The sequence below is a fragment of the Frankliniella occidentalis genome, unplaced genomic scaffold (genome assembly GCF_000697945.3).
Source record: "Frankliniella occidentalis isolate FOCC.00 unplaced genomic scaffold, Focc_3.1 Scaffold157, whole genome shotgun sequence".
NCBI lineage: Eukaryota > Metazoa > Arthropoda > Insecta > Thysanoptera > Thripidae > Frankliniella > Frankliniella occidentalis.
In genome coordinates, this window is record NW_026267283.1 from 706540 (window position 1) to 726221 (window position 19682).

General features: G+C 36.1%; 3 protein-coding genes across 14 annotated transcripts in view; 1 reads left to right on the plus strand and 2 right to left on the minus strand.

The window, feature by feature from the left end:
- LOC113203325 (phosphatidylinositol 4-phosphate 5-kinase type-1 alpha) overlaps positions 1-16539 on the minus strand; it is an 18591-nt gene extending 2052 nt beyond the window's left edge. Inside the window, exons 1-19 of one of the 10 annotated variants that reach the window (XM_052271299.1) lie at positions 16411-16539; positions 15236-15264; positions 15019-15153; positions 14645-14893; positions 14404-14556; positions 14258-14317; positions 14049-14153; positions 13709-13924; positions 13381-13616; positions 13151-13283; positions 12979-13066; positions 11927-11989; positions 10476-10553; positions 10069-10101; positions 9488-9733; positions 7532-7691; positions 6685-6887; positions 6484-6596; positions 609-5682 (exon numbers count right to left, since the gene is read on the minus strand). In XM_052271299.1, the coding sequence (XP_052127259.1) occupies positions 5653-5682; positions 6484-6596; positions 6685-6887; positions 7532-7691; positions 9488-9733; positions 10069-10101; positions 10476-10553; positions 11927-11989; positions 12979-13066; positions 13151-13283; positions 13381-13616; positions 13709-13924; positions 14049-14153; positions 14258-14317; positions 14404-14556; positions 14645-14893; positions 15019-15153; positions 15236-15264; positions 16411-16501 (2421 nt within the window). In that variant the 5' untranslated portion in view covers positions 16502-16539 and the 3' untranslated portion in view covers positions 609-5652. Of the gene's footprint in view, positions 1-608; positions 5683-6483; positions 6597-6684; positions 6888-7531; positions 7692-9487; positions 9734-10068; positions 10102-10475; positions 10554-11926; positions 11990-12978; positions 13067-13150; positions 13284-13380; positions 13617-13708; positions 13925-14048; positions 14154-14257; positions 14318-14403; positions 14557-14644; positions 14894-15018; positions 15154-15235; positions 15265-15848; positions 16206-16410 lie in introns of those variants that run through there. The other 9 variants (XM_026417938.2, XM_026417940.2, XM_026417941.2 and 6 more) reach the window with 9 other exon arrangements.
- Positions 16387-18118, plus strand: LOC113203330 (transmembrane protein 186). 3 transcript variants are annotated; one of them, XM_052271303.1, is made up of 4 exons: positions 16387-16529; positions 17161-17391; positions 17481-17626; positions 17716-18118. In XM_052271303.1, the coding sequence occupies exons 2-4, from the start codon at positions 17171-17173 to the stop codon at positions 18033-18035; spliced, it is 687 nt and encodes a 228-aa protein (XP_052127263.1). In that variant the 5' UTR covers positions 16387-16529; positions 17161-17170; the 3' UTR covers positions 18036-18118. The 3 variants fall into 3 exon arrangements, with proteins under 3 accessions (XP_052127263.1, XP_026273740.1, XP_026273738.1); XM_026417955.2 differs by lacking the exon at positions 16387-16529 and adding an exon at positions 16614-17041 and having other exon boundaries at positions 17170-17391; XM_026417953.2 differs by lacking the exon at positions 16387-16529 and adding an exon at positions 16622-17041.
- LOC113203329 (30S ribosomal protein S7) lies at positions 18116-19626 on the minus strand. The gene is made up of 6 exons (XM_026417952.2): positions 19449-19626; positions 19188-19367; positions 19034-19097; positions 18559-18726; positions 18323-18475; positions 18116-18248 (listed from the first exon to the last, which is right to left on the minus strand). The coding sequence occupies exons 1-6, from the start codon at positions 19514-19516 to the stop codon at positions 18165-18167; spliced, it is 717 nt and encodes a 238-aa protein (XP_026273737.1). The 5' UTR covers positions 19517-19626; the 3' UTR covers positions 18116-18164.
- Between the last annotated feature and the right edge of the window lie 56 nt (positions 19627-19682).

The window sequence follows — 19682 nt, forward strand, 5'->3', positions numbered from 1 at the left end:
AAAAAAATACAAAATTTGAAAAAAAAAAAATACAAAATAATGTTAATCTTATGATGTGCACACACTGGACAATGGCAGCATGCAAACATGTACTATAACATTCCCCGAGCATGCAACCCAGTAAGCAGGCTTTAACACGCTCCCTGCGGCATGACGATTATGTGGTCGCGCTCCCATGTTCAATCATACGGACCAAAAACGAGCCGCACGGAACATGTTAAGTGTGATTGCTCAAAATCCAGACAAATTGGTACAATGGAAAACTTCCTGAAAAACATGTGTTGAAAGACGCAACCAAACCACTACCAAGGTGTCTATGTGGAGTCCATGACTGTTTCAATATCTTTCGTATTGTGTACCAATTTTTTTTTATCACTTTTGTATCAAAAATGTGACAAATCACCCCAGGATAGCGATTCAACCATAGGAGACATAATATTCAAGAATCAATGAAATAAGGATGCAAATAGGGTATGAAAATATACCACCAGTCTTCTTGAAATTGAATTGAACAAATAATGGAATGAGAAGTGTGTGTGTTTAAATGATATTGAAAACTGTGAATAAAATGAGATGAGATACAAGGATTGCTTATACTGGAATAGAAATTTGCATGTGTATCTATTTAATTCAATAATTGCATTCCATGAACATTGTAAAATAACAACAAATGTTTATAACATTTCAAAGCCTTATTAACACAAATCTTAACAATAAAAAGGAACAGAGCTAAATTTCAGTCATCTTTAAATGCTACATTTGGTTAAAATGTCCATCATAAATACATAGATGATTTTCCATGAATAATTATGTACATAAATTACTGCATTAAAACCGAATGCAAAACAATTAAGAAATTCCATAGAGTCCTGATATGCAGCTGCCACTTCTGACTACTTTTCAATCACAAAACTTGAAAACCAATAGTGTGATGTCAATCGAAATGTTCAAGGTTTATTTCAATTACCATGTGAGAACCCACATACGGAAACAAGATCAATCAAAAGGTATAATTCCAGACGAAGTCAGGCATTCGTTGGGAATTTTAATGAGGCTATAAATTTGAAATTTTACATCTCTTGAGTATCTCTGTTGCAAACTGGGAATGAGCAAATCTATGTCCATACAACCCACGCCCACAGAATCTAGGACCCTGAACTGATTTTTCAAGGTTCACGTTTACATAAATAAGGCGCACTTGCTCAGCATGGCAATTAAAATTATCTGCCCACAACTTTTGTAGCAAACCACCCACAACTTTCCTTAATTTAAAGTAAAAAACAAAAATCTGTGCTACTGTTCACAAAATTATAAAAGTTCTTAGAAATTTGCGGAAGGCCATTTGAAGCTAGAAGGGCAGGGATATAAGTACTGCATTAAATCACATCATAATTTCTTTCTATACCTCCAATAAATATGCAACATTCAATATTTACAGCAAATTTGCAAATGTACTTTAATGTACTTCATTTGACATGTGGGTAATATGACATTGGAAAATTAGCTACACTAAGGGATAGTATTATTTTTCTCTTCAATATAATACAATCTTCCCCAAAAATAATATAAGAAATATATGAAATAATAAACAACAAATCTGATTATCTTGACTGAACTAGCGCCATACATTCACGCACAGTACAGGCCTCTAGAGTGCCACAAGAGTAAAAGTTACATTACATGAACAGATAATAGGTAGTTGCGTCAAGATCTACCTGAGCATTCAAACATACCACCCTACCTTTTTTAATTAAGGGTTCAGCTGGAGATTTACCCTAAATGTTAATGTCTATCGATTAACTGACAACAACCATGTATACATAGCAAGAGATTCAAAATTTTTGCTTAAATGCGAGTGAGCACTTGAATGAACAACAATTTTCATTAGGCAAGGTAGCATGCCAACTACAACACACCAACCACCATATTGCTTTTAGAGAAACAAAAGCAGAATACAAATCTCAGATTAGATTTATGACAATAACATACAGCCTCTTACCGATAGTTAAACAATTATTTCTTCAAACCAGCTAACAACTAACTCCCATCCATCTTAGAATATTCTTTTGTCACAGCAGTTTGGTTAACTAGCAACTTCAGCTTTGTTGACTGTTTAGTTCAACATGAAAATTTGGATAATATCAGAAAAAAGATCTTTTGTCAGCCATTTGCTTTGTCTTGATAAACTTAACACGAAAATGCTCGACAAAGAGAGGGTCACACAATATCTAAGCAATGACCAGCTGACAAGAGATGATTCTCAATTAACTCATCAATTACTTGTTACCTAAGTGTAAGCTTAAAGAATATTTGGCAATAAAAGCATTTAAGGCAATAAATTTGAGCTCACAACTGAAAGGGACCAAAAACAAGAAAACCCCAGGACCATACAATGAAAAGTCTAAGTTTCCAATACACACATATCAAATCTAAGATACACAGAAAATAGAGGACTTCTGCAATAAATTAGATAAGTTTGTTTCAGCAATGTATGATAATGTATGAAACCAAATTATTTTAAAGACGGCAAGAAAAGCAAAGAAATTTACAGCAGAAGGAATGTTTAATATTTAACAGCAACAATCAGCAATATTCGATTGCTTCTAATGAAACCTTACATTCTCTTACTAGCTTACGATGGATCGTGAAATGTGATGACAGTATTGAGACAGAACATAAAAATCACAGAGTAAGGAGCTACAAGAATGAGACAACAAAACAATTGAACCTATTCTGATAGAAATCACATCAGTACACAATAGCAACCCTGTTTAACTTCAGATCATTGTCCCACAATTCTCATAAGCACACAACATAAAATTGCTATGATCAGGCGAAACTAAGATGTGAGCAGTTTGAATTAGGTATAACAAATAAAGTAAATATTTACGTACCTACATAAAATATTTTTCATTCAAACATAAATGAAAACAAGAACTAAGAAATCTGCAACTAATTGGACCAATACAATGAATGAATTACAGCCTCAGAACAATTGTAATCATAAAAATTAAACTCAAAAACAAAAACAAATTTACAAGGGCACCGCAACAGTTTCACTAAGTTCTAGGTTTCTAGATCAATGTAATGACGGATTTATTGCAACATTACATAATGATGAAAGTTGATTTATGAGATAACAAAGTTCATCACAGCCATAAACACTGCCCTCAGGATCAATGGCATGTTTTCTACAACAGCTAAATGAAATTAAAGGAATGATTCTCTACAAAATATCATAGATTATTTGCTGGTTGCTACACTTAAAACAAATTGCAAAATAAGAAGTTAGACAATTCAAAATTAAACCTTATAAAAAAGAACTAAAATAATACATGAAGACATTCATGTAATAAGCTGCTCCTTCAAACCATGATAATCTTCTTCATTCATTACCCAGCAAAACATAGGAAAATAAGATAGTGAAAGTAATAAAGTCTCAGGAACTCAGTAACACGTAGGCAAAGTTTGTAATACTGATTGACAAGGTAAAAGCCATAAAATTAGAACCTTCAAGCAGCAATATTACTGGATACTCATGAGAGAAGATAAAACCCATACCTACAATGAATTATACCAACTGACACAATGGTGCTAAATTGAGAGTATTGACATATTCCTCACCTGCTTAGTTTGGAGGAAATCAAGGGCAAGTTCAACAAAGACTGCCAAACTATTGTAGTGCAAACTGTTAAGTGCAATTGTGGATCAGTCACACGTATTTGACACAAACTCCAAACAATGATTTCCATAACAATAAAAATTTTGGTAACTGATGCTTACATGTACATGCCATCCGCTTATAAGAAATTTAAGAAAAATAAATAAAATCTGGAAAGAAACTTTACCGAAAATACATTTTTAAAAGCAATGATCAAAAGGAGATTTGGGGATAGAACACATATGTGACAAAAAGAGAGTTCAAAATCAAATTCTTTCAAAATTGTAATTTTGAAATAACTATTTAACCTAACTTTCTCACCAAATTGACCACAGATAACTTACTTCAAACATTTATTGTCAGCAGTTAATAGCATTACTTTAGGAAAAGATGTCAGAGGTGAGATAAAGATACAGTAAACCATTTCAGTTTGCTAAAAGCTAATGGGACGTTTAACAAAGGAATCAGCCATAAAGCTCATCTAGCTGAGTTAAGTTAAAGCCCTGTTTTTCACACATTGACACTGTTTTTACCCTTTATTCTAAATAACTAATTACGCATGGCGTGCACACAAAGTGGACAAAAGCACTGAGGTTAAGCTATTGATCAGAATTACGATATTTTTAAAAAATCAAAGAGAGGTGACAAAAGACATTAAGAGCTGGTATGGACACGATCGGTCATTTCTTCTTGCATGCAAGAGTTATTTGGCACTGAACATTTAATGAGGAAACACCACAGGAGAACAACAATTCGTCTGTTCTGTTCAATTACAGAACAGATTTTCTCAGCTATCGTCAGTTTAGCAAGAAGAGTACAGATTTCCAATGTAACAATATAATCGAAAACAGAACAGCTCAAAGACAACTACACAAATATACTCATTTAATGCAGTTGAAATTTTGTAATTTTAAATTCAGTTAGTTTGATAAGTACAGTAAAATAAAATTGTAAAATGATCACAAAATACACTAGATGACGGATCAAATATTCAGAAAGAGATAACAAAAGGCTGAATGTTCACATTCAGATGCAGAAAATATTTTTTTTGACATAAGTACAGTTAATCCATTCTAATGCAAACGCACAGAGTATTGTTTTAAAAACCACTTTGTTAATGAAAATGAGATATGATAAAAATAAGTGTCAGGTAAGAACTGGTGAATGAGGTTTGTTGCTACAGGAACATAGTTGTATTATACATTGAGTACTTCAGTCAGAAATAAAAGTAAATTTGTAACAGTTCAGACAATTCATCAGCATATGGGGAGCATTAGGGCATAAACTCATACGGGGTGGACCCTCATCCACAAGGAAGCATTAATCAAAGAAAGTCAACATTGACATCCTACTTACAAGCGTTATCCAAGAGTCCTCTATACTCTTCACTTCAATGAATTCTCTAAATAAGAAGCAATTTCATAGGCATTCAAATAACATTCAAAACATAATACATTAATATCAAGGTAAGTTAAAAATGTGGTGCCATCTTGATGATCCCTGTTAAAAAGTGTATACATAATGATACGTATCATCCTTTCCAAAAGGCAATTTTTGGTAAAATTGGCAGTATTAAATCTACAGCTAATAAGTCATCTCCTAACAACAAAATCACGCAACAAAATGCACCACAAAAACAAAAACAAAACCAGAGTCACAAATAAGAACAAAGTGACAGGTTAACATCCTGTCAATAGAAGAAAATGCCTCATGGCATGCTTTCTGACTTCAAACAATCACATACTATGTTTAAACAATGTTTTACATATTTTATGAATGAACCATTCATAAAGTGTGTGATATGAGAGTGTGACAAGCTGATTCAAAAGGAAATGGAGGAACATTTCCAAACAGAACATCTATGAATCAACAGATCTGTAAGCCCTATCTATGTAATAACACTGTTTACACTAAAATACGCAGATCAGCACCATAGTTATTGCTGACGAATCATAATTGTGGTTGGTAAAGGAAATGGTTTAGGTTGGACTTCAACGCTGCTTTCCTCCATGAGAAGCAACCTGGGGAGAAAGACAAAGGAGATAGAGCGCAGAAGAAACTATTCAGAGCACATCACAAAACAAGAGCAATGAGCAATAGAAGCCAACAAAACACTGAGCAAGAGCACATGATAGCACCAAAATATTAAGAAAAAAAATCCCATTTTCTTCTTGAATTACAGAGGGAAAAAAGACTGTAAAATTGAGAGACTGTTTCCCATTTTATATACCTAACGCCTTGGAATACAGAAAATGAGGATAAGATAGTGTTTTGACATTACCAGCAAAATCAAAGGGCACAACATGTAATTGGACCTAAAGTAACACCATTATGACAAAGCAGAGAGAAGAGATCAACACCAAAGCATTATCTGAAAACACACCAGGTGCTAAGCAGAACTGAGATTCTTGCACCTTTTAACCGATACGTCTCCAAGAGATTTAGTAGTCATTAAAACACATCCAGGAAATGAGTGTGGATGCATGATAACCAAGTAATGAAGATAAAAAATGGAATTTAAAAAAATTGTACATAGATGTGTAATATGTTTTGTTCTGACTGAGAAAGGAACTGACAATTTAATTGAGTTGAACTTTTTTTGAAAAGATGAATTTACATTAAAATTAGTGTATGCTGGAAACCATGCAAGAATGCACAGCACAGAATTTTGCAAGGTATGAGGTATGGTATGTATACTGTGTGCATCTACGTTCTACAACGTGCCCCTCATCACAAGAATAAAAGTGGTTTATGATTGGTGATTGTTTCATGCTGTGAAAAAAACAGCATGAGTGAACACGGAACAAAAATTTATCACTCACCACTTCACTTTCTTGTTGGTTGGCAAGACGTTCTTGGGCTGCTGCAGCAATAGCTGCTCTAGCTGCAGCTCTTTCACCCCTAACCGAACTTCGAACAGGAGTTGTAGGACAGCCTGTACAAAATGCAAAGGTAAATTAGAGTATTGTTTAAGTAGCAAAAGACCTTCACAGAAAATGATGAATACATTTGTGCCATCTTACCAATATCACCACTGCTCGATGACTCTGTAAAACTAGGTGTACCCTCTGTCCATGTAGGTGTTGATCCCTCAACAGAAGCTGGAGGAGTCCATGTCAAATGACCTCTTGCTCCACTTGATCCAAATCCTGACGTTGAGCTTCCAGACTCTACACTCAAGGTTGATTTGTTGTCTGGCCGTGATTCTAATCTTATCTCAGATATGCTGCAAGAGAACAAACAAGTAAGTTTTGAAACTGGTTTAAAAGGACGCAAAATGTAAAATTTATGAAGGACAAATAGGTCACAATAAACATAACACATTAAAATTATTAATCACAAGACAAAGTTCATTAAAAAAAAAAACAGCACACAAGAAGATTAACAAGCAGCTTAAAAGGATGAGCCAATCATCGCCAAGCATGATGATTAAGGGTATGCTAGATAACTACAGTAAATATAATAGGTAAGGAAAAGTAAGCCACTCTCTTTAAGACTCTAAATGCGAAACATACCCATCTTTTAAAAGTAAGAGTTAGAGTAAAATGTGGAGGCACTAGATGAATAATATGTTGACTTTCTTTTTGAAATTAAGTTGATTGTGCTTGAATTAACTAAACGAATGCTAGAAAAGAGTAAATGTTGTGGTAGATCATAAAAGAATTGTTGGTTGTTAATTTAAAAAATATAGTAACTGGAATAGTTCTCGAACAAAATGAGAATAATGGATCAAATGTAATCACCCTTTAATAGATGATACTTGATTCTAATAATTAATGGAATGTCAGAAAAAGTTCTAGATTAAAAACAAATTTAAAGCAGGCTAAACTACAGTCTAAATTTACTGATCGACTTAAGAATATAACTCACCTCACTGCTTCTTCACGATAGGCATGACGAGAATGAACTCCACTAGTCCTGTGGCGCAAGGGTGTATTGGTACTGTTGTTGGCATCCACAACGTAGTCGCCTCGAATTGCATCTTCAAATGCCGGGGGAGGAGTAGAGCAGGGAGGGAAACTCAAGCCACCTACAGGAAAAGCAATGGGGCAATTGCAGGATTGTCACAAACTTGCATTTTCAGGAAATAAAAAAAAAAGCATGTCCACAACACTGACAATTGAACTGTACATACAACTACCACTGAAAATACCCCATAGCGGGACAGCAAGTTTATGACCAACCATCTGCTAAATATTAGTTTCTGAGAACTATATGAACCATTTATGTGGTGTCCCACTGTCACATATATTTTGAAGCAACTTTCATTTGGATGAACAGTAGAATTAACACATACTACATAAAATAAGAAGCCAAAAAAGTGCCAAATAAACTAAAACTTTTACTTTGAACATGCAAAAACTAAGAACATAAAATTAGCCATCCAATGAGCATACAAAATAGATTCTATATTACATGGTCACAACAGATATCACTGAAAACTCTCAGGCACAGCCACAATAACATACATCAAAATTCAGTCTTCCATCTTGAGAAAATAAATAAATAGAGAAGCTATGACTTATTGGACACCCCTAATTATAAAAATGTTCTCTCTTCATACCGAAGCCAGCTCCCAGGTTGTTTAGAAATACTGAATCAGAAAGAAACCTAGGTATTTGAAGATTGCCATGGATGGTAAAAATCATTCTTAAATTTAACAAAATAAAAGTATCCAGGTGTTCAACCAACTACACAAATATTTTAAAACTCAAGTGCAACTCCAGCACTGTCAAAAATAAAATTAAAAACTACCCATTCCTACTAATCTAAATACATAGTGGAATGAAAAAGCATTCACTCTAAGAATAGGGATGAGATTTCTGAGAAAGAAAGAATTATGACAAAAGCAGGTTTGGGGATGAAAAGCGCTATCACTATTTTAAGACTGTCCTTTCACACAAGACACATCTGATGAGTTTTCTTCACTGATGACTTGAGCAACAGTGTAAAAATTGTTGTTCACAGAAAGCGAATTGATAGATTTATTCTCATTCTCAGATCGCATTACTCTACAGGGGGATAGAGACATTTCATCATTTCTGAAACTGAAGCCATTGTTGAGCTGAGAAGTTTCTTCTGAGTCAACATGTTTTTCAGCTCCAATTAATGATAATGGCATAGGAGCTTTCCTTTTCTTTCTGATGTTCTTTTTCTTAACAGGCACACTTCTGTTACCGGATTCACTTTGAGTAAATGAGGAAAAAGATGAAATTTTTTGAAGTGTCTCCTCGACAGTTGTTTCACAGCTCCTCTCACTTACTTCCAAAGAAGAAGGAACTCTGAAGTTTAGATTATAATCATGGGAAGATGTCGACCTTTTTGTTTTAAAGGTGCTGCTTATATTAAGAAATCTTTGCCATGTACGATGCTTTAAAGTCTGCATGTGATCAGTAATTGATTTCAATCCATTATGTTTGGTACTAAGCCTGTGCCTAAAAAAATTAAAATAAGAGCATGCTTCTAAATTATTTTGACTAAAGGTAGGTTTAAGTGAGTACAATGGATTGTGTGCAAATGGAGATGACAGCACAGTCCCAGAATATGTCCAACTACTTCCAATACTTTCAGATGACAAATTAATGGGTTCAATACCATCACATGCAGAATGTTTTCTGACCAGAGCAATACGATAGTCTGCTTGGGATTGTGGTAGCTTGACATTCATGCAGTGGGGGTAGGAATCAAAAGCAATCGAACAGGAGCTATCAACTTCTACTGACAAAATGTGTGAACTATGCCCTGAGGACTCGGAGGAGGCCCAGGAAAGGGAAGGTGAAGTTGAGGATCGGAGTGCGGCTGAGGCACTTAAGGTGGAGTCTTCACCTCTTGAACTGCCGTCACCGCCTACGCCCTTGTTCGGTGCACGGGGTGACCCGCGGGGTGGTACAGGTGGTGGGGCCCCCCGTTGGCCTGGAGGGGGCCTTTGACGGGCCCCCTTCAGAACGGCTGGATACGACGGTGGAGCAGCACCGCCACCTTTCTGACTTTGGGTGGAAACGTGGGCATTCGGCGTTGGTTTCTTGTCAGATGAATTGGCCGCAGCAGGAGTGGGCTGGGCGTCAGGACTCGCTGCATCGCCAACAGCAGGAGCAGCAGCAGCCACAGCAGTAGCAATAAGCACAGCACCACATGTTAGAAGACGGCCATCTCAGGCCCTCACACGGCCCATCGCATTCACGGTTAAGCACAACTCACAATGCCATAATTAGATATATTAGTGATCATTTTTTTCTGTTCGAAAATGGCAGTTTACGAAAGTTACATCAGCCAATCTCTAATAGCATGGATCCCCCACACACGCAAAAGGAAAGACCCCAGTCCCTTGAAGTGAGATCCATTGAGCAACCGGACTCATAACATATTGAATTTGCCTTGGTTAAAAACAAACACAATCCCTTACTTACCAGGTTTACTTGGAGAAGGTCCAGATTGTGAGCCTTCCAAAGCAGCAATTAAAGATAATAAACAAGCATAAAAATTAGATTATCAATCTAAAACTTGGTTTATCCTTAGCCTTAAGAGTAAAAATTTAAATTTACATAGTACAGAGGGCTCATAGTTAACATAATCATCAGCAATTAATCATATTAACATTTTATGTAGGTACTGGGGGACTGTGACAAAGATGAAGAACGGGAGGCAATAACATTATGCAGCTAAAAGTATATATGTGTTAAACTCATAATTCTATTGCTTTGCATAAAACTGCAATCCCCTTGAGATATCTATATTACAATTTTAAGAGATAGATACCATATACAAAATATCTCTTGGAAACAAAAATACAAGATGAAACGACTAATCAACTTACCAGACATGTCTTCTGACTCCAGTGGTCCGCGCATGGGCCTCGTTAGACTCTTGCGTTTTGATGGAGAGTGTTTGAGAGCTGAAACAGAGAGAAAAGTATACATTTGCGACATTGCCTGAGAGAAAATGAGGGTCACATTTTAAAACATGTGAATTACAGTTTGAAGTATCATGCAAAAACAAATTAGATACAAAACAGTGCTAATCAAACAAACATTGTTAACACAACCATGCTAAGGGAACAAAGGAAGATGTACATAGTCCTTTTCTACTCAAAGACCACACGTGTAAGGGAGTAGAGACATACGAAAGGATAAACCATTCCTCACTTTTGACATGAACAGAAAGTAAGGATAGTAAAACTGTATATACAGCCCAGTCATCAATGAAACCACAAAACAAGTTAGCTTTATAGAGGGGAAATATAATATGCCTAGATTCTTAAGAACTCTATTAAGTTAGAAGTAAATACTGTATCATGGAATAACAAAGGGGTAAACTATGTGCAAAATGGTTAACTGGAAAAAGGGTACAAAAGGGATTAGGACATGTGTACTACTAATTTGCATATCTAGAAAAATATCACACCACATACTAAAACACTTGTATTACATCTAGAAGAACTAATCGTGGTTTTCAACCAGCATTAGCATGAAGCACAGGGTAAAGATTATTAGGATTAGATGCAGATTTTCCAAGTATTAAACAGGAAACCTCAAAGTGCCCTCAGAATGAATGGAGGCCGGGCGACTCGATGCGAGGCGACCCAGGCTAGGCGGGTGGCCCGAGGCGGGCGAAGTGGGGGGACTCGAATCAACCTAAACGTTTCCAAGCGGATTGTAAATCATCCAAAAGCGTTAGGTTCCCTCGCGTCACCTCGCTTTCTCGGTTGACTGGCCTGGGTCACCTTGCCGCAAATAGCCCGGCTTTGTGGGAGTGGTTGCAGCTTTAAATAGATCAGAAAACTACATTTCACTGCTATTGCATCAACAAGCACCCAAGTCATAAAACTGTGAACGTGCATGCGATCGAGGCCATGATGTAAAATCTATAACAAATGATTGAAAACGAAAGTAAATATTAGAAAACAAATCAGCAGTGCAACAATTTTTTGTCACAAAGTGATGGAACAAATAACTGAAAAGAGGAAAAAAAGTGTTAAAGGCAAAAAAAAAATATTTAAAAAACCAAGTATGCACCACACCTCAAAAGAAAAATAACAAAGAATACAGTTAGCTAAGCCTGAAGCATTACAAGGTAATTGTTGTGGGAACTACTTCAACTTAAAAAAAGGTCATTAATGTGTTTCTTTTGTTTTCTTTTTTGTTTCTCTTAGGCGTCTTAAATATAGAAACATCATGCTGATATGGCTAGGTGCATTTGTGTCTTCCCACAACAAGTATCTAAGCTGCTAAAAATCGACAGAATACCAAGAACTGAGCAGTACAGTACCTATATAGCTCGTGACGAGAGTTCGGAATTTGCGATGATTGCCTTTAATTTCAGGCAGGTCCACTAAGGCAGGGCAGGGCAGGGAACAAACACACATACAGATACAAACAAATGTGCAAAAGAACACAGAGTTATCTGTACAAAATTAACCCAATGAGCCAATGGTACGTCTGTTCACTATTTTTTATTTAAATAGAGAGTAATTTGAAATCATACTGTTTATTTCTATGTAAGACAAAATTCAGAAACATAACTAAATGCTGAACGTTGTGATGGCCCATTGAGTTAAACCAGCACAATTGATTACAAGGAAGAAGACAAAGTCAGTAGATAGAATAAAATATTCCCTACTCCATACTGCAATACAAGAAAATGAAAAGGAAGAGATCTGATTAAAAACATACAGATAGTTAGAGAGAAATTAATGTAGGAACCAGTAGTTTACGTCCACTTAATGCCAATATAAGGTATAAAATTACTAGATACGTAGTATTTTCAGGGTCATTTTCTTCAAAAAATAGGCATGGGGAAGGGTGCAGAAGGTTGTAACTACCAGAGAGGCTGAATAGTCATACAATTAATGATGCACATCTGATTTTCAAATCACCTTATCCACAAAACCTGACACCACAGCTACTCCGCAGATTAAACCCCTTTACTTGTGAAATATTCATTTCATGCAATTAGTTCCCTTTGAGTCCAATTTTTCTGTACACCAGTTTAAAGGTCACACCAGACCTACCCGTCAATAGCATAATTTCCATTCATGCAATTAGTTTTGTTTGAGCCCAATTATCCTCAACACTGCAATTTTATAGAGCTGGAAGATCATACACCTGATCTAAAGTAACAAGAGTGTAAATTTTGGATTGCTAATACAACTTTCACTCCCTCGTTATGAAAAATATCATATGCTTGAATTTTAAAGGAATGGGCTATGATGCATTTATTAAGTATTAAGTACTTCAATAAATCTTGTTACTTTAACGAACAATACAATCTTCCTTACTGGATTGAAAAGTTTTGAATCTGAAATGATGCAAGATACTTACGTGAGGGTATCTTTTTAAACACTGTTTTGGACATGAAGTCCAAGAATCTCTGAGCATAAAAGCTTGGTCGGTGTACTGACACAGTGTCCTGGAAATTACAGAATAATATTAATTCCGAAGATACTTTATAAACATTAAGTTCGATAATTGTGTGAAGTGAAATAATACTTACACCATCCGTCAGTATTGACTTAAAACCATGTTCTAGCTTTTTCTTAAGACGGTAACTTTGAAGAATATCTATAATACCAATAAACAGCAGCAATCTTTCGCCACCATAATTTCGGGCAGGTATTCCTCCAGGACTATTGGAAAGATATTCAAGATAGATATATTCAAACATTATTTGTAATTGTTGCTTTCACCTACAAAACGGATTACTGATAAGATGGAAATACTCACGGAACATCCTCTTCTTCATCAATAGGTTCACTTTCGGCTTGAATGCTTTCCATAGCAGTAGAATGAGCGACCAGTCTTTGACGGTTAATGGAGCGTGAACGATTGAGAGCAGTTGCACCTGCAGAACTACAACCAGCACCTCCATCATCAGACCCACTGCCGCCTGCAGCACTAGCTCCTGCACCATCTCCATAATCATCCTGTCGTGAGTTGCTATTCTGCTGAGAACGTTTTTCCTACAAAGACAAACAGGGGTAAGAACTTGCATACAGAATCTACAGGGAAATATGCTCTTACACAAATAATTCCTGAAATAAATTTAAATTACCGCTTTTTCTCGTGCAGCTAAATCCAAATTATGAATGCCTAACAGCAGAGAGTAATCCATGATTTTGAAACTCTCTAAAACCCGACAATCTCTCTGAATAGTCTTCACCAATGCGTTATATGTATCAGCTTCAAGAAATATGCCTTCAGGGTGCTGTTCCATCCAATCTAAATCTTTGTAAGTGGGAGACTTCTTTTGACGTTCTGATTTGCTGGCCTAAATAAAATGATTCAATGACAACATTACTTATAAACAGAATACTGATATTGAGATAAAGAAAAGGTTGCTGCAGACCACTTTAAAATAGACAGGACTATGGAGATAAAAGTAAGACACCCACCTTCCTCTTGTACGTTGAGCCTTTAAGATCATATTTTTGGTGGAGCTTGACACCAGATGGCAGTAGATTGTTCATTGCAATCAAACGAACGTTTTTGGCATTGCACTAGAAAAATAGATGGATAGAAAAAAAAAAGCAAGTAATAGAAATAATTTGAAACAAATTTAAGACAAAGAGAGAAAGGCGGTAGAAATAAATGTAACATTTACCTGGTAACAATACAAACCAAAAAATTTTGGTAAGAGAGTTCTTGGATTCTGATTTAGGTTCTGAAACAATTAACAAATAATATTATTCGCTATTCTCAGAGAGATAAAAGAAGAATCATATGTTTCTTGAAACTTCTGGAACCCACCATGTAATAACCAGGAAGTAATTTTTGGAGAAATTCACCCTCCTTATGCTGAACTGTTTTGATGATAAATTCATCATCTTCAGTTAGATAAAATATGCTACCACTTGCACCGGGGTTGGACAGTGCGCGTAGTGGAGCACTGCACATAGAAATCTATGAAGGAGAAGAGAAAACACATTTTTACATACAAATAACCAAATTGTTGAAAGTTATGGTACACTGATGAGCTAACAGTACTCACCAAATAATCATCTGGCTGGATACCAAACAGATCACGAAAATGTCGAAAGGCAATTGGTGCATAAGTTTTGAAAATAAAATCTATATAGTGATGTGCAGGTGTGAGGTTGGAACCAGTGGGTGGGAAGTTTGTTGTTTCAACAGTCATAAAATCTTGCATTAACAAATCACGTTCTGGTTTGGAGGCAAGACCACCAACTGCATGCTGAATACCCAGTTGGATGGATCCCATAATTTGAGTGGTTTGAATCTAACGCAGAAAAAAGGGAATGTTCAAGGTCTTTCAAGAAAAATTTACATCGTCACAGAAAAAGAGGGTAATGAGTGAGGCATCCAAATAAACCAATTACTGAAGTTAGACAAGAAAAGGATCACCTTTTTGTATGTAATTTCTCCTCCAAGGCCAACACGGCGATGTCCAATTTTTTTCTCTTTTTCAGATTTGTGTCTTGATATAGAGGTTGGAGTTTTGGGCCCACTTGAGCCATTTTGACCAGATGCTGTGGATATCTGAAAATTCACAGAAAACGAGGAATAAAGGCATGATTTAACTTTTTGGCAATGAAGTGAATGCAGTAAGAAAGAAACTTACATCAAGAGGTGGTAATCTGTGTTTTCCATCTGAAAACAAAGTTTAACAGTGTTAAAACACCTCACAAAACATACACAAAAAAGAGCAACTATCATAAAGGGAAACAATGAATTTAAATGTTTTGCACATAACATGGGAACTTCAGAAATATAACAACCTGCTGCAGTCTGTACCAGTACTAAATTTTTGGAATCATTAGACTACAACAAACAAAAATCTAGTACAGACGACACAGGAGATAAGAAAACTGCAAATGTAGTGAACGAAATAGTTCCTCGAGTTGTTATTAATTAATTGAATTTGTACACTTGTACACACAATGGACTTTGGTTAAATGAGCCTGACAGTGACACTCCCTTATATATTTCATTCAAAATTTGTCAAAACGCTTACGTTATCCAATCGATAAACATGTCACTGGGACAAAAAATGCGGAAAAGAAATTGTAGGATCGAACTTTACCTCTCAATCGGACAAACTAGAGCTATCTTTAAAATTTCGAAAAAAAAAAAGAGGTTGGGACTTAACCTCCTCTTGTCACTCAAGCCTTTCGTTCATCTAAAATTTCGGACCAGGAAGAGGTGAAATCAAAATCTCGATATCATTGAATTACCTTCACTGTCGCTCTCATCATCTTGATCTCTACTGTCCTCGTCAGTGATACGCATATTACGAGTTTTGATAAAAGTACTTTCTGCTACTTCTATCACATCGACGCCGTCTTGAGTAGCCATGTTGATCAATTACAGTAAAATGTAATAAATAGCCTCTTGCTTCCACCGAAGAAACGCACATGACTTAAACGCTTGGCTTTCTCGGCATATTAAAAACGCATCGGTCAATATTTCAAAAGAACCGAACTGATGGTTTAAAAATTAAAATTGTGAAGGGTGCTGGGAATCGGATCACTTCTCATCACTGCACCATAGATCCCACTGGAGAGAAGAGTGTCAAGGCTTGGATGTTTGACATGTGGATTCGTCGTATGCCATACATGACATACAGTCACGCAATTCCCCCCTCCCCCCACCGGCAGTGGGGTGTGTGCAAAAATGTGCGAGCGAGAAAGTTCTGCCAGCCTGCGAGCTACACGCTCTAACAGAAGTTTAGTGTACACTACACATTGTCCGCCTTTCTCGTTCGCATGCATAAAAAAACCTTCTTCAAAAACGGACCTTTAATCGACGAATTGTTGCGAGAGGTTTCTGCCGTTTCTGCTGACTTGTGAGACCACCCTGGAAAGACCTTTGATAGACGAAAAACCATTTCCCAAACTGAATAACAAGTAGATCAGGTGAATAATCTGAATGGTAGGCACGGCGAGTTTCCCTTGTTATCTCTTATCTATGCAGCATTTGCTCTCATAATCCTCGACAATAAATCCTACATTATTATTTGTAGCAAGTACTTTCTCGCACCGTATTAATATTGACTGCGCTTCTAGCGGTCACCAGCAGTGAGTTTTGACTAGAAACCCCACTGTAATTATTAATTTCCGTGTCACCGTCGAAAGAAACAGTGTTTGTTATGACCGCCAATTTTTAAAAGGTATCCTCGTTTCCGGTTCCCGGTTCCGCTTTCCAATCCCATCCTCACATATCCAAGAACCCAAACCCAAGAGCAGCAGAAGCATTAGCGGGAGAATAAGGGTTGAAATAATATTGAAAAATGAATAGAAAAATCAGGAAGGTATGAAACACTTCTCGATTGAGTGTGATCATACCTGAAAGACAAATTATTCTTTGTTTTGAACTTATAGTCAGTTGTCATTGTCATTGTATCAATAGTCTTTATTAAGCATATTCAGTAAGTGGATTTTGACACAATTGACACAATTCTTAAGCATGTTTATATGTGAAAGTATTTGCTTTTCGCTCACATAATTATAATTACTGATACATTTTTAATTATTAATTATGATATAGCTCTTTCAGAATGACCCTCAGCATTGTTTTCAATTGTGGGCTGGAAGGACTATCAAGACGGTTTTTAACCATACCTGTAACTCACAATTTTGCGAGAAATATTCTAGTTGGTAGGCAAAAGTCTATGAGTATTCAACGATTATTGTCAAATGATGTATATTCTCCTCCAACTGCTTCCAAATTAAACACCCAAGAGCCAGGTCCTACAGAAAATTTCATCACTATTTATAAGTAGGTGTTTGTGTACCGCAAATACTAGAATATTTTGCCATAGTTATGAGATCTGTAGAAATCATTAACTAATCTAACGCCCATTCCAGATTTCCTGACATCAAATACATTTCTCTAATAAACAGGGGTCAGCGTTTTTACACAAATGCCTTTCCTTTTGCTTTAATGATTTCTTATGGAACACATTTCGTAGGAATCACTCCTGCTTCAGCGAGTTTTGCAGTGGCAGTAATAGGTGAGTGTTGAAAATGGAAAAATCTGTACTCTTCTCTCATAATTTGAACGTTTTCCCTCTAATTCGTTTTTTCCCCATGTATTTTGTAGGTGTTATACTTGGGATACACATTCATCTGTTGGCTCGACTCACTAAAAATGTGATAGGCTTTGTATACACTAGCCAAGATATGGCAACAGTTCAGATTGCCTATGTTGACTTTATGGGGAAACGCAAGGATGACATCTTCCCAACAAACGACATTATACCATTGTCAGAAACTCCAGCAAGTGTTACTGATAAATTTTACCTCAAAGTATTGAGGTACTCAAAACCACAAACCGAATTTCTTAAATTGGACTTAAAGCGTGGTCAAATCATAGATAAAGATTGCTTTAAAAAAATATTTGGGAGTCTTGACATTAAGTAAAAAAATTTGGTTGGACATTTATAATATTTTTGTAACATTATAAACTTAAAATAATTTTCATCAATTAAAATCTCTATAAATAACCTAAGGATTTTTATTTACATTCATCAGCACAAACAAAAATTAAGATTATTTCCCCCACCTGTAATGAGCATATGCCTTATTTGCTTCACAAAGTTTATGAAGTTCAACCTTTTTCTTGATAGTTTTACCCTGTTCAACAAAATGGAAACAACTTAAAACATGATTATGAAAGTCATTCAAACTGAAATATCCAGAGGTCTTACAGTGTTATCAGATGCATCCATGAGTTCTTTAGCTAGCCTGTCGGAGAAGAAGACCCCAGTATGATTTCTTCGTGGCTCATGTTCTCTTGAAGTTTCCACTAACCACTTGTAAGCCATTCTTGTTGCTTTTGTGTCATCCAAAGCAACAGGGACCTAGATAAAAATAAATTAAGGAGTTATAAACCATTTAATGCCCATTTCAAGAGCATTTAACTTTTACCTGGTAAAAGTATTACCTTGTATACTACTCCACCTCTCTTTACAGGTGTTACTGTGAGAACTGGTTTGCAGTTCTGTAGTGCTTGGTGGAAGATCTCCAGAGGATTTGTTGGTATTTTTAACTTAGCAGAGTCATTGGCTAGATGATATTTCCTCACCTGGGCCCTTTTTATCTTTTCAAATGCCTGGAAAAAATTAATACGGATGCACTAAAATATGTTTATGAACATGGATATCATTCCTGGTTGGACTAATTGTGCTGTCAAGTTGGGATAAAATGATGAATTTAGTCTCGGTGAAGCTGGTGAAAATGAAGCCACCCCGTCATTTGTTTTGGGTAATCTAATTGGCTAAGACCTGCTCCGACTAATCAGTTTACTCAAAAACAAACAAACTAAACCTTCAGAAGACAATGTCTTGTTCTTCTTTTTTATTGTTTTAGATAGCAATTATACCACCTCTCCATAAAAATCCCACCTAAACAAAACATACCTCCTTTATAATTTCTCTTGCTTTTGCTTTCCTCCCACTTTTCATAACGAAATTGACTAGCTTCCTGGAACAAAATGTACCAAGTATGTATATAATCAACAAAAACTCATATAGTTAAATATAAGCAGCCAAATGGCATACTTGAACCACTTACTCCAAATGTGGATCATGAAATACAGATGCACTCTGACTTGTAGTAGGTGGTTTAACATTTTTGTGCATAAGCTCTTTCACTTCTTCAGAGTTGAGTTTATTGAATTTATCAGGGTGATAAACTGGTTCTACGAATGACGGAGGGAATCGGCCATAGTTCATAAACTGGTAAACCCTAGGACTAAAAATACACAAAATCATAAAATGAGTTGTAGGTTATGTTACACGTTATCTACGCCATCAAAGAATAGAAGGTAGTTACCAATTTGTAAATCCTAAGCATGATACATTATGAAGAAACGATGGCCTTTGAAGAAATTTGAACGACATGATTGTGATACAGAAAACACAATTCGTGTTAAAAGGAAATGTATTGCACTGCGAGCGAGCAGGCAAGCAGACGGCAGCGGCAGCAAACAAGTCCGTGCGAATAACGTGAATGCAACCTGCACATAAGCTTGTGAGTGAATGGTGGTGATGGTGAACTCAGTTACTC